Source organism: Dermacentor silvarum, chromosome 6 (genome assembly GCF_013339745.2).
Source record: "Dermacentor silvarum isolate Dsil-2018 chromosome 6, BIME_Dsil_1.4, whole genome shotgun sequence".
Lineage (NCBI taxonomy): Eukaryota > Metazoa > Arthropoda > Arachnida > Ixodida > Ixodidae > Dermacentor > Dermacentor silvarum.
Genome location: NC_051159.1, coordinates 147922583 through 147936539, shown reverse-complemented (window position 1 = coordinate 147936539; position 13957 = coordinate 147922583). Strand labels below are relative to the sequence as shown.

The window sequence follows — 13957 nt, the reverse complement described above, 5'->3', positions numbered from 1 at the left end:
GTGCCTAATTTCGGAGGTAATGCTCAGGATTCGTGCAATCTGAGTCATGCATCACTTCAAGTGAGCGGTAATGGTGCAAATATAAAAATACTGGTTCAAATATAAAAAATGCTAATTCCTGTGAGCCTCTTGTCATGCATCCACTCGTTCTTCAAACACAATATTTTGCACGTAGGCTGTTTTTTATCTGCACTATCCGAATCCAGGCTTTTCACATATATGGCCTAAAATTTCATTGCAGTTGGCATTAATCACTACTTGCTGCACAATAAAGGACCTTCAATGTTTCTACTAACATGCTTCAAATTGTATACGTGATAAGGCTAAACTTGCTGAGTTTATCCTTATATTACTGCATCAGGGGTGTCTGCATTACAGTCTTGAGTCTAATTTTCCCTTGCCACCATCTTCCCCCTGCACTACAAAAGCTCATTTCAAAATGCTGTGCCTCTCAAACAATATTGTGGACATACCATTAGCATTTGAAAAAATGTAAGTAACTTAGCATTTGTTTCGTTTAACAAGCTCAGGTCACACCAGTTTGCTGCAGTGTGAACGTACTGCTCTGAAATGTGTACGAATAATTTTATATGCACAGTGTTAACTACTCTAGTGGTTCAGCTGTTTTCTTAGTTTTGTAAGTCTAAAAATGCAAAAACCAAGTGTTCATTAACCCTCCATTAACTGATGGTAGAAGTGATGCCACAGCTACTTATTATATTACAGACCTCATATGCTAGGTGAAATATAACAAAAATTGTAGAGGAAAAACAAGTGAGAATGCTACACTCTCACAGTTAAAAAGAAGTTTGTCTGACATCCTCATAAGAAAAAACGGGTTTATTGCTAAAAAAAAAAAGGCAAAAGACTGTGGTATTCTTAACATTCTGAATGGAGAACTGCTCAACCACCTACGATACTTTGAGCATTTTAGAAATACAGAGATGATTCATTTAAGACGAACTGTAGCTAGGTGTAAACTGGGTCTATTTATTGACAAACAAACTGAAGGCTAGGTGCAATGGGTGCACAGCAAACAGTTTGTTGAGGCACCATAAAAGAAAACAGCACAGACACAGAGAACAAAAAGAAACACACACATACGCTAACACACAAATGTGCTGACTAGCAGCTTAAGGTTATATTGTTATTTTCTGCAGCAATGCAACAAGGACATTCAGTTGGTAGCCAGCACTTGTGTTTTCTATCATTCTCCTGCCCACACCTCTCACATTGCGGATGAAATGTTTGGTGATGCATACTTACTTATGAGCCAGCCCGAGAGGAACATGAATGGAAGGTCCCCTAAGAAGCTCTGCGTCGCTAGGGTAAGCCCCATGAGCAGCTTGCTGGCATGCAAGTCCTGGAGGTACCAGTAGATGTAGTACCAGTGGATGCTGCTGCAGCTTCCCACCACAAAGATGTCCAGGAGGAAGCACAGGTGCCTCGGCTTCCTGAGCAGGCTACCGACGTTACGGAGGATGCTCTGGTTGGACTTAGAAGGCCCCAGCCACCAATTGAAGCCAACCACGCACTGTATCGCCATCAGCCCTACCGCCATGTAAAAGCCGGGCACAAAGCTTTTGTAGCCGAGCCGAGCATTGACAAAGTCAATAAGCAATCCACTCAGGGGTGCCATGATGCCCCAGCCGATGGTACCCCAGAGCCGCTGTAGGCCATAGTCCTGTGGTTTGTCGCCGAGCTGCTGGAAGCAGGCAGTGTCGGACAGTGAGAAAGCACTTGAGATGGCGATACGGATGAGACATGTGAGCAGAAGGAAGAGCCAAAACTGCAGTGAGTGCATGTCTTCGGAGGTGGCGGCAGAGTCTGCAGCTTTCTCTTGGCATGATGAGAGATCTACTGAACAGTTTGCACTACACATCACAACAGTTTCCTCGAGGTCGAAACCTGCACTCTGCAGTGACTCACTTTCATTGTTGACAAGATAAAACTCACTGGGCAGTTTTGCAGGCACAGGCTGTAGACCTACGTTGCGATGCAGTCTACATGGCTCACTTGCATTATCACCTGAAGTGTGGTTGCCTCTTTGGCAAGGGCATGTAAGGAAACAGTGAACACTTGAGTTCTTAAAGTGGTCGGCCACGCAAGATTCGCTCTCAATTCCCAACAGTGAACCCGTGGCATTTGAGGTAGTTAAGTTCAGCTGTAAGCTCAGTCCGGCATCTTGCTCACTCGAAGTTTTCAAAGGAGGCACCGAACTGATGAGCAAAAGGGAAATGGCTTCAAACACAATGATGGCGACAAGCACCAGTGTAATCTTCTGTAGTCTGTCTGAGATGCTTGCAATGAGTGGTCGAACGAGGAACACAACGAAAGGAACCACAGTCAACACCACACCCACGGAGGCAGCATTGAGTCCCAGTTCGTGCCCGTACACTGACAGGGCAGGAAGAATTATAGCAGATGCTGAAAAACAAGAAAGTAGAAGAAAAGCATATCAAAGTTTAGCTTTATGAAAATGCCAGATAAAGTAGGTATAAATGTGAGCCTTACATGTTCTCTAGAATGACTGAACTTTAGCACCCGCAAGAATAATTTTCATTTTACACGAGTCCATAAGCTCCGTTGTGGCGGCTATAACGCCCACCTGAGCCACAGTATGTGACAAAGCTGCTCAAGTAGTTTATTATGTGTTAATATTTCCTATATACAGCAGGCCCAAAACATACAGAATGTACGCTCTCTGTCAAAAATATGTGGGCTGTGCATCCTGCAACAGCGAAGATGACGACAGGCCGTTTACGGGAGTTTCTATGGCACGCCTTAAGTTCCAATGCCCCGAGAAATGAAAGAAATACATATTCATACATACTACATAAGGAATACAATGCGCACTCTGACTCGTTTGGTGAGCTTTGCCTGCCCCGGAGGAAAATGTAGCGCTACACTGGAGAAGCATAGAAAAGGAAGAAGAAGCAGCACGAGCAGCGTGGTGATCGGCTGTTTCAGACCATCCCATGTCTTCTCTACCATTTTCACTGTAAATAAATCCATTCTACATTTGTACCAATATAGTACAATACCTGAAAACTGTTAGTTGTTTTTAGTGTGTTTTTTTTTTTACGTGTGTTCAGTTGTTTCTTTTATGTGCAAGAAAAATATAGAAGAGTTGGTAGTGATTGTAAAATCCCATGGATACACTGAAGCAATATAAAGTTATAAACAATATATCCTTCAATAAACAAAAAAATTTGTGCTCCCTCAATCTTTTTCACTGGAGATTGGAATACACAGCATTGTAGCACTGTAGTATCACACAACTAAAGCAAAGAACAAGTGAAGAAGATGGAACAGCGTACTGTTTTGGATATACTGTAAACCTCAGATGTTTAAATGTTAGAACTTCGGAATGAATGGAAAAGTATGGCTGCTACTGTTTAATGGTGCACATTAAATTGGCATCTAAAATTCATCCTTAAGTTCAAAAGTTTCAATTTGTGATGCAATAAAAGGAGGTGGATACCACAATGTGTACCACCAAGTTAGGCTCTATAATTTCAGCATAAATTATTCAATAAAGTGGCAGACTCCTAGAACATAGGTTTAATTTCACAGTTTTACAATTCAGACCACTAAGTGACCTATGGATGAACAACATAGCAGCTATAAAGAAGTGCACTAAAGTAATTTCTATATTTTGGTTTTGATCCCGTTGTGAAGAAAAAAAGTATGTAGTAACATTTTGGTTACATTCCCTGCAAAACCAACCTAAGCCTGATAACTATAAACATATTACACATATGTGCTACAACTGTACCTAATAAAGTTTTGCAAACACCTACCACCCTGTTTGAAAAACGTTTTCGCGACGAGCAATGGCTCATTTGAGCTATTATATTGGCAAACTTATAGTAGCAGTATAGCATGAGGTATAGCATCCTGGCCGCGGCGGCCGCATTTCGATGGAGGCGAAATGCAAATATTGCCCATGTGCTTATGTTGTAGTGCATGTTAAAATCAATCTGGAGCCCTCTACTACGGCGTGCCTCATAATCAGAACTGGTTTTGGCACATACAACCCCAGAAAGAAGAAGAAGATGGTAGCAGTATAGCACCATAGCAGCTATGCTTTTGTCCATGAAATGACATAAAAAAATGCCCCCAGTAACATTTCATGCATGACATAAGGCTTTTGGTATCATTATGAAATTATAATATCCGTAACAAACTTTAGCTTCATGCTATGGGAACAAAATTCTTCACTACATTCCAATGATTCAAGAACACTGGACCTCTTTATACTAAGAGCAAAGACTGTTTATTATTTTGCAATAAACTTTGCCAACAATTAGAAAGACAAGTGACAAGGTAAGCAAGGTAATAAGACAACAGAAGTCTATCTACCGGGTGCACAAGGTATTTGAGAAAACTATTCCATATTGCCATAGACACCAGCAGGCTCATCATATCTATCTAGTCGTGCAGCTTCTTGTTGGTTGACCTCTTATCATTCATACTGCACAGTTTGTTCAAAGATGGAAGCGTACAGGTTGACGCAGGAGATGAAACGCCTTGCAGTCCTCGCTGCCCTAGCCGCTCACCACAGTGACTTGGAAATTGCCACCTTTCTGAACGTAGCGAAGTCTTTCGTTTACAAGGTGCGGATAGAACTGATGCGTTCTGGGGTGGTATTCTGCAAGAGTCTACTTAGTGGACTGTCCATTTCGACTGTCGCTGATTGGCTGCTGCTTCACGTGCAGGAAGGAGACTGGCTGGCACGTCAAGCAGCAGCCAATCAGCGACAGCTGAAATGGACAGTCCACTAATTGGACTCTTACAGAATAGCCCCCCTGGTGGTGACGTGCATCTGTGGCGAAAAGGAAAAAACACAGTCAGTGGTCAGACGTCGTCAGAACCCCTGATTTGCTCCTGCGGCTGCAAGTCATCGTGAGTGACGACCCAGGGAAGTCAATGCGAGCCATTGCAAAGGAGCTCCAAGTCGCAGAGTCGACTGTCAGGCTTTCTGTGCACTTGAGGACTTGAGGTACCATTTATATGTCATGAGGAGGGGGCAATTCATGTCCGATAAAACTCGGGAGAATCATCTGCTCTGATCAAAGCGCTTGCTAAGCAAGCTGAATAGACCTGTGTAGCCTGGAATGCACTGTTTTTTTTCTTTCAGAGGAAAAGAACTTTGAACAAGACCACAAAGTTAATTGCCGTAATGACAGGTGGCTTTGCGCAAGCGCTGATGAGGTGCCTACAGTGATGCACACAATATTTTCGTCATCTGTGATGGTGTTAGCCGTCGTCATCAACGAGGGTGATGCGTTGCTGCCACACTTTTTTGCAGGACTCCATGTTAATGCTGCCGCGTACGTGGAGGTGCTTGCCACCGTTGTAAAGCCCTGGATAGAGACTGCTTCGAAAGGAAGACCTTATGTCTTTCAGCAAAATTCGACTCCCGCCCACGCCGCCTGCGTCACGCAGGAGTGGATGGCTGACAACTTCTAAAACCACTTCACTCACAACTTTTGGCCTCCTAGTTCTCCAGATTTAAATCCACTCGACTACTATGTCTGGGGCATCGTTGAGACAGAGGCCAACAAACAGCCACATAATACAAAAGACTCGCTAAAGGCCGCCATTGCTGACTCAATGGCGGCCTTTAGCGAGTCTTTTGTATTATGTGGCTGTTTGTTGGCCTCTGTCTCAACGATGCCCCAGACATAGTAGTCGAGTGGATTTAAATCTGGAGAACTAGGAGGCCAAAAGTTGTGAGTGAAGTGGTCGTAGAAGTTGTCAGCCATCCACTCCTGGGTGAACATCTATAAGGACCACCTGATCCATGCATGCAGCCATTTCAGAAGCTGAATTGAATCGGTTATTGCTGCGAATGGTGGATTCATTGAGTAATTGTGGAAATAAACCGTAAGAGAAGTATTTCCCAAAGTTTGTTGAAAATATGTTTATTTTTGCTGGAGATATTCTTCTTCACCTGAAGCCAACATTGTGTTCTCAAATATCTCGTGCACGCGGTATATACTATATTGCATGAAGCATGTGGCTTCTACAAACAGTGAGATCAAGCATTTTTCATTCGGTCACTAATGCAGCAATGAAAGCATGTGCGAATAGACAATCATAAAAAAAAAAGAAAATAGAAAATGCTCCCCCCCCCCCCCCCCTATCACCCCACCATTGGCAATCATAAGAAACCCCGTTCACCTTCCACTTTGAGAGTGGGATTCTGATATGTTGACAGTGGGAGATAAGACAGCGTTATCATCAGCTGTGACACTTACATCCATAAAGGAAGAAGAAGTTCGCCTTGGCAAACAGGAGGCCTCCGTTCCAACGGTAGAATGCACGTGGAGTCGTGGACTTTGACTCTTCAGATTCGATGCCCATTGCAAACGTGGGCAAGAAACCTGCCTTTAATAGCAGCCTCTACAAGTAGGAGGGATAAGCAAGATGAGCAGTGTAATTACGCACAGAACAATTACCCATGTGGTTCCAGGATACCATAAACAAAATTTATTAAGAGTAAGCACTTGGTAACAAAATTGAACTGGACCTCATGCAAGGCTGTCCTCAGAGGCACACAAAGACAAATAATGTAACCACTTCAGGCAATATGTGAACAACTGTGCACGCGAAGATAGTGCAGCATCAAAATCAAATGCACTGATTAAAATTATAATATCTAAAATGCGTCACAAACATCTTGGAACACTTGTGATTGGACATGTGCTGCGAGTTCGAATAATAAGTGTAAACTGTTTTAGTAAAATGAGTTGGAAGGTACATGGCTGGGTGTTTGTTTTCGATGTCAGTTTGTCTTCATGTAGTAGGTTCACTTCTTTATTGTTTTCACAGTGTTTCACATCAGGTACATATTTTAAGTGTCTGGATAGGTGCTTTTCAAATATGCTAGACATGAAATAGGTGATATTCTAATATCTTATGTATCTGTAAAGAGTTCTCACATGGAGTCTACATTCTTAAACATGACAAAGCTCACTGGAGAATTGAACATTCCTAATTTGTTTTTAAGCTGTACTGTTCTCACATTCCCAAAGGTAGAAGAAATGCTACGAGACTAAGTTGTCAATTGACAGGATTAATTGGCACCTGAAGGGGATAAATTGCTTGCTTTAGGAAGCAAGTAGCGCAGCCCAGCTAGCTCATAGTGTACCACGATGACCATTCAGAAAAGGCTCATGTGTCCGACCACTTTTTTCTTCCTACTGGCATAGTTCTAACCAGTACTTATTAAGACAAATGGAGGATAGCGGTAACGGCCAATTAAACCAATAAAATTAAACGCTTGACTGCGTCCCTTCACATAGTTCTCCTCTTTATACAAAGTGGAGTAGCGTTAGACAACATCTGAGGGCACAAACGTGACAGTAAGAACAGCCGTCGCAGTTCTCTCGGCAATCTTGTGGAACTATTAAGAATGTAAATTAACGCTTGTTTATTATCAACGGCGTTAAAAAACAGTACTAAGTCTTTACCTACCTGATTTTATTTTGTTTCATTTGCATATATAATGTGCAACTGATGACAAAGTGCGGATGCATTGAATTAAGAAACCTCGACCGAAGATTGGCACTGAATAAGTAATGCAGAAGTAGGCAAGCTGTTTAGCATGTAAAGAGCATATCGATAGGACCGCTATTTTTATGGTTGAAGCATACACACAAGACCATTTGTAAGTACGCTGAAAGAAGCACTAATCACACCTGAAAGCAACTTTCGTTTAAAAACACAATTAAGCAATAAACACTCGAGTTTGTTGCTCGCGGCAAAGCGGCCTTACCCGAAAAAAACTTCTTGCGACGCGTTACTGTACTCGTATAACGCGGCGGCTGTTGCTTGGCTGTTGTCTCATGAAGCTTTCCTCACAAAACCGCCAAGGTTGCGCGAAATATGAGCCACGACAAAAGTACACGTGCGGACGAGACGGAGAAACGAAGCAAACGGCGACCTAGCGTATTAGCGGACGACGGGCGCTCCTTCCGAATAAAGAGATTAATAAAAATGATGATGATAACAAAAACAGTTTCTGTTTCTGTTTGAAGCTGACGTGCGCTTGAAAACCGCGCTGGCACCCGTAACAACAAGTTATTGTGAGTTTTGGAAGAATCGTGTTACGCAATAACTGGTTGCGCTGTGTTTTCTTTTTCTTTTCTTTTTTTTATCCCTCAAAGATGGTCGTAGCAGTGCCGCGCGGGCCATCTCTGAGGCAATGCTACGAGCACTTGTCGTCTGCTACGCGGTGTCGCTATTTTTTTTATTATTATTTTTTTAATCGGTGTAGAAAAAGTGTAGCTCCGTCTGTCTACAGGATGGAATTTTTATAGCAGAAGTGTAACATGAAAACTACACTTTCTACACCGCAATTTGGATAAGTGTAGGCAGCAGACGACAGACAAATAGGCTGGCGTTGCAAACGCGTGGTGCCAATTTGTATATGTGGCGACGGCAGTGAAGGTTCGCTGCAGGGACGGCAGCGAGGTGCTGGTGTGACCATGTGTAACAGAGGAAGGTGAGCTAATCTTTTAAGAAGATAAAGTTATTATACTCACGGATGGTGCGTATTCAGACTACGTGCTGCATTATATGAATAGAGATGTTGTCTTCGTGCGCAGTGCATTCGCGCTGTATTTAGCTGCAGTTTGTCTAGATTTGTTGCTGAAAGGAATCTAGTACATCGGATTTTAGTGCTCAGGCAAGGGCATATACCAGGTGCCCCCCCCCCCCCCCCCTTTTTTTTTTTTTAGCTGAACCAAATAAAAATGTATATCGCGGATAGCACAATTCTAACCCTTGAGCTATATTAGTTGGTGAGGCGGCCATTATACAAGAAATCAAAATGCTTATTTAAATAATTAACATAATTGCACTCATTCACTCATAATTACCTTACAGCACACACATAAATTTACGAGTTGTAGCTGGTGAGTTTGCAGGGCGTATCCAATTGGAATGAATTCTCAGAACTAAACCAGTTTCTAGATAATAATTTTCAAGCATTTTGAAATGCATTGGTGTTCCAGTTACTTTTGTGCTTCAATGCATAAAACGGCGTTTTCTTTAAAAAGTAAGTCGATCTACAGTGCATTTTTACCCCAAGTTTGACCGGTGCTATCTTCAGAATTCGTTCTAAGCTCACTAGCTACAATTAGCAGATAGAAATATGTGCCTTAAAATAATTTGGCCACGGCGGCCGCATTTCGCTGGGGGCGAAATGCGAAAACACCCGCGTACTTAGATTTAGGTGCACGTTAAAGAACCCCAGGTGGTCCTAACTTCCGGAGTCCCTCCCTGCGGCGTGCCTCATAATCAAACTGGTTTTGGCACGTAAAACCCCATAATTTAATAATTTAATTTTTAAAACTTCATGAGTGTAATTATGTCAATTATTTAATTGGGCATTCTGACTTATCGTAGCAGTAATGGTCAACTCATCGAGTAATATAGCTCAAGGGTTAGAATTGTGCTATCTGCTACAAGCAATTTTTAAAAATTTGGTGCAGCTGAAGAAATGTCACAGTTTCGGCGGACAGGGGAAGCACCGATTTTACTTGTTCTATGATACTGTGAATTTGTTTTACAAACAGCTGCGTCTCATTTTTACGCTGGGCTCCTATGCTCCTTTACCTTATACTTTTTTTACTCACGCCAGCGTAAAAAAGTCGCAGTTTCACCCGATAAGCGAAGCAGCGATTGCGATAGCAAATCAGTAGACAGCTATACGAAGTAAGGATAGTAGTTTTATCGGCCGTATGAACTGGTAAACATTCGCTTACTAACTAAATTAACAAACATGACGTCACGTGCGCACAGGCAAACAGAAACACATCTCATTCAATGTGCGCGGACACTCGCTGTCAAAACGCTGGCGTGAGGAAGAGCGGCAGCAGGAGCGAGCGAACTGACCTTCGTCATGCATCTTGCTTCAACGCGAACTAAGCGCGAGAACACAGCGCACATTTGCAGCGCACACGAAGCTATGAGCCCTCGGTGCACCAAGACTCTGTACTCATCGCAGATCACTTTTAGATAAGGCTCGCTCAGCCGCGTCATACGCAGCCGTCGCCTGAATGATGGAAAGCGATAGCATGGTGGAACAGCATGATGGAAAGCGAAAGATATGCGTACGCCTGAGAGTGCAAGATATTGAGCTGCACAGCGGAGTAGCTCGAACAGCATACGCAGCAGGAAAAGAATGAGCGAACGGAAAGAAGTGTTCTTTCTCGTCCACTCAACTTTCTTTACTTTTAGAAAATTCGTGGGGCCGCAACATTCATATGGGGACGGATTACCAGCGAAGCTGTTTAGGTTGCGTACATGGGCTGCATACATTATGAAATGATACATTTTTTTTTTCATACGGCACCACACTACGCCGTCACAAGCGCCGCCGCGTTCACCGCACCTCCGATTCATCTGCCGCGACCGCTGCTGCATCCGCGCCAGTACCTGCGACGCGCGTGACGTTATAATCACAGAAGCGCAGACCACGTGCACAGGCGCCGTCGCCACACTCATTCCCCGTCTCCCCCTACCAGTCTCCATTCCTGTCCACGCGCCGGTGCCCGATACGGACGTAAGCCGCCGCCCCCGGGAACGCATGCGGGGGATGCATACGGGGGCTAGAGGTAAACAACTTCACTGTGAAAATAGCCCTTATATGATCCGATAAAACAAATATTGCTGTTTATTTTCGCACTTTCCAAGAGGCGGACGTTCCAGCCATTTAACTGACCATTTAACGAACCTACCACTTTAACCGGAGATTTCGGTTCACAGGCGAATCGCCAGAGTTTCCATTTTGGGACCTCCTTCTGTATACACATAATTTGTAATTCATTCAATGCCCAAATAAAACCACTTCTGACTTCTGACTTCTACTGAATCCAACTGTTATGTAAAAAAATCACTCAATCAAAAAACTCAAATTTCGCAATGTTACAAATCGCTGCGTATCAATGCAGATCACTATATCTACATGTGTTACATTATTTTCTAATTTGTGTACTTCATTCTTGCTCCTTTCTCCGCGATTACCCATTCCGTTCGCATATAATGTGAACAGAGGTATCTTTTAGTCACTTCAATGCAGTACGCAATTGTCAACCTCATCTTCCATCCATCCAGCTGCGTGTGCATATCCATTCATCGAGTAAGGAGAAGGCTACCGCAGTTTGCCATATATAAGCACTGGAGGCACTGTCGGTTATCGCTTTTGGCTGGCGTATGCGCATTGCCAACACTCTAATATCTACTTTGTTTCACAGTAAAGTTGTACTGAATTGGTAGCGCAGTAGTACGTGCTGTATCAATCGAAATGACATTCGCATTCGCAGTGGCGTGCCAACGCTCTATACATCGCTGCCCATAGAGCGACCGAGTCCGCATGCTTAGCTTGCCTGTCGGTCAGGACAGTAAGTAAGTAAGCCGGACACGGTTGATAAGTAAGTTGGCCTGTATGGCCGGCAGGATCTTCGGTTCAGTTGAAAGCCCAAGTTGAGGTGTGCAGTTCTGATAACCAAACGCTACACGGTGTCGCCTTGTATACGCTCTAGGTTCAGTGTCTCATCCATAGCAGAACGCACCAACGGCTGTTTATTGCAATGGTCACTTCGAAGATTGCGCAATCCCAAGAAAAGAGAGCGATAAACTTCTTTCTACCCGCTCCATGCATCCATTCGAATGACTTAAGTAAGCTTCTCCGCACAATGAGGCTTATTGCGGAGAAGCAAGCTATGACGAATGCCTTTTTGGGAAGCTACGCGGGCACAGGCGCGCCTTCAAAACAGCGTCGCAACTGTGAAATATTGACTGTAGATTATTTATGCTCAACTTCTTCGTGGTTGCATACATTAATTCTCGTGCATAAAATGTCTACCAAATTAGTCCGCGATCGCATATTATAAGTTGCATGTATGCCTCGAAAATAGCGAACTTCTCTATCTAATGTCGACGTAGCCTTGAGCGAAAACTAATCGCCAGAGCCGAAAGTGCTGCCACCAACAGGCAAAGGAAGCGAAAAACAAATTACGCAGATCCCACGCAGTGTGGAAATTGAAGTTATGCGAAACACATTGCAAGCAGCTCACTAGCCAGCATCATTAGGCTTGGCATTGGGGGCCCCCGGTGTAATCCCACAATAGCGCACGCATTTGTTTCTATTGAATAGACCCGAAACGAGGCGAGAAAGGAAGCCACCTACCGCTAAGTACCTGGTATGAGCAATGCCCGCCCTGCACAATGACCTTATTCTCCGTCCATCATACATTTCACCTCGTTTCGATCATGCACAAAAGGTTATCAATGTGTTATCAATCATTTATAGCCCGCACCTCACAAGACTGGAACCATCTTCCGGGATCAGTCACGTCGACTATTCATTATTCCCGCTTTCACAATAAGTTAAACGCAAGTGTATAACTGTGAAACTAACCAAGTTTGTATTTATGTTGTTTTCGCTTAACTGCTTGACTTGCTTATTGTTCCGGCTTGAAGTGATACTTTGTCATCGTTTTAGCTAACATTGCATTATCAGAACAAAGTCTGTATCGTGCGTTTTTCAGTACATTCCACGCTCTGAGGGTAATACAAATAAATAAATAAATAAATAAATAAATAAATAAATAAATAAATAAATAAATAAATAAATAAATAAATAAATAAATAAATAAATAAATAAATAAATAAATAAATAAATAAATAAATAAATAAATACTCCGCAATTAAAACGGAATACGAGTATACCGTTCAATGTTGAGTTTATATTGCAATACTGCTGGGCATTCAGCAACCTTGAAGGCTATAGGCACTCTGGCCATCGTCATTTAGTGTTGAATTCTTAGCTTGAATTTGTGAGTTCGGTGTAGTCTGATTTAGTTGAGTCTGAGTGAGCCATATGCAAAAGGTATATTTTGACATTAAGCCCTAGTTAGTTCTGTTTATTTCGCCGACCCATGGGGGCGTGCAGAACATCCACAAGTGCGTGTTTGGGCGTGTGGCAAGGCCCGCTGTTGACCACGAACTTGTGCCCACCTTCGTCATGCGTTCTTGTCTTCTCTGCGTAGATCGTGCACTGTGCAATAAATCACGCCCTTAAAAGTGAGTAAGGGTGTAAACCAGTCGAGAATTAACTCACGCCCATACACCCTTTCTGGGTGTAAGAGTGGGAGTTATAGACAGATTTGCACTTTTAAAATAAATACGAATGTAAATCGGTCTACAAATCAGGACCTTACGCCCTTTTGGGTATAAGGAGTTTTGTTGACCAATTTACATCCTTAAAAGTGAATAAGGGTGTAATATCGGTCGATAACTCTTGTCCTTACACCCTCTCGTGGTGCAGGAGGGGGGTAATATACAAAATTACACCCTTATTCACTTTTAAAGGTGTAAACAATTTTACGGTGTGCTCTACATCCTCAACTGCCGGTGCCTAGCGTAACTTTGGTCCTCGCAACTTCCGTTGCACAGCGGATGTGTGACGGCTTATTTTTCTAGGAGCGAAAATTTAGGTGGCGGAAATCGAGGGACCGCCAATTAAAGACTCAAAGATCAATGAGGTGGGAAACTCAGGAAGCTTAGGCCAGTGATGAGGCCAACTAAGAAGGCTGTATCAAAGACTGGTGTCACAACTTACCTGGCAAAGTGACCCGCTGCACCACAGTGACGTCATAAACACTCGATAATATTGTATGCAGCCGGAAAATGGGCACAGTGACAACGTGTGTCAGTTGGCCATATTATTCGTCTCTTGGTTCGGCCGAGCAGGCAGCACTTCAAGTTTCCACAGTATGCTAACACGGGCTTGTTGGCCCACGATGAACTTTCATATAACAGCGCAAGAGACGGGACAAAAGTAAACGCGAAACACTTTCCTATTTGTCGCAAATGATGAGGAGTTCTTACGAAAGAAAAGCTTCGTGAGTTCGGTCCCTCATGCATGGCGAAAAGTGAG

At 43.2% G+C, this 13957-nt stretch overlaps 1 protein-coding gene across 4 annotated transcripts in view; it reads right to left on the bottom strand.

Moving 5' to 3' along the window:
- The window catches only part of LOC119456186 (major facilitator superfamily domain-containing protein 6-A), a 33026-nt gene that overhangs the window by 12988 nt on the left and 6081 nt on the right, over positions 1–13957 (bottom strand). For 2 of the 4 annotated variants that reach the window (XM_049669593.1, XM_037717812.2), the window contains exons 2-3: positions 6267–6411; positions 1267–2427 (exon numbers count right to left, since the gene is read on the bottom strand). In XM_049669593.1, coding sequence (XP_049525550.1) covers positions 1267–2427; positions 6267–6372 — 1267 coding nt within the window. In that variant the 5' untranslated portion in view covers positions 6373–6411. Of the gene's footprint in view, positions 1–1266; positions 2428–6266; positions 6412–7786; positions 8250–13957 lie in introns of those variants that run through there. The other 2 variants (XM_049669591.1, XM_049669592.1) reach the window with 2 other exon arrangements.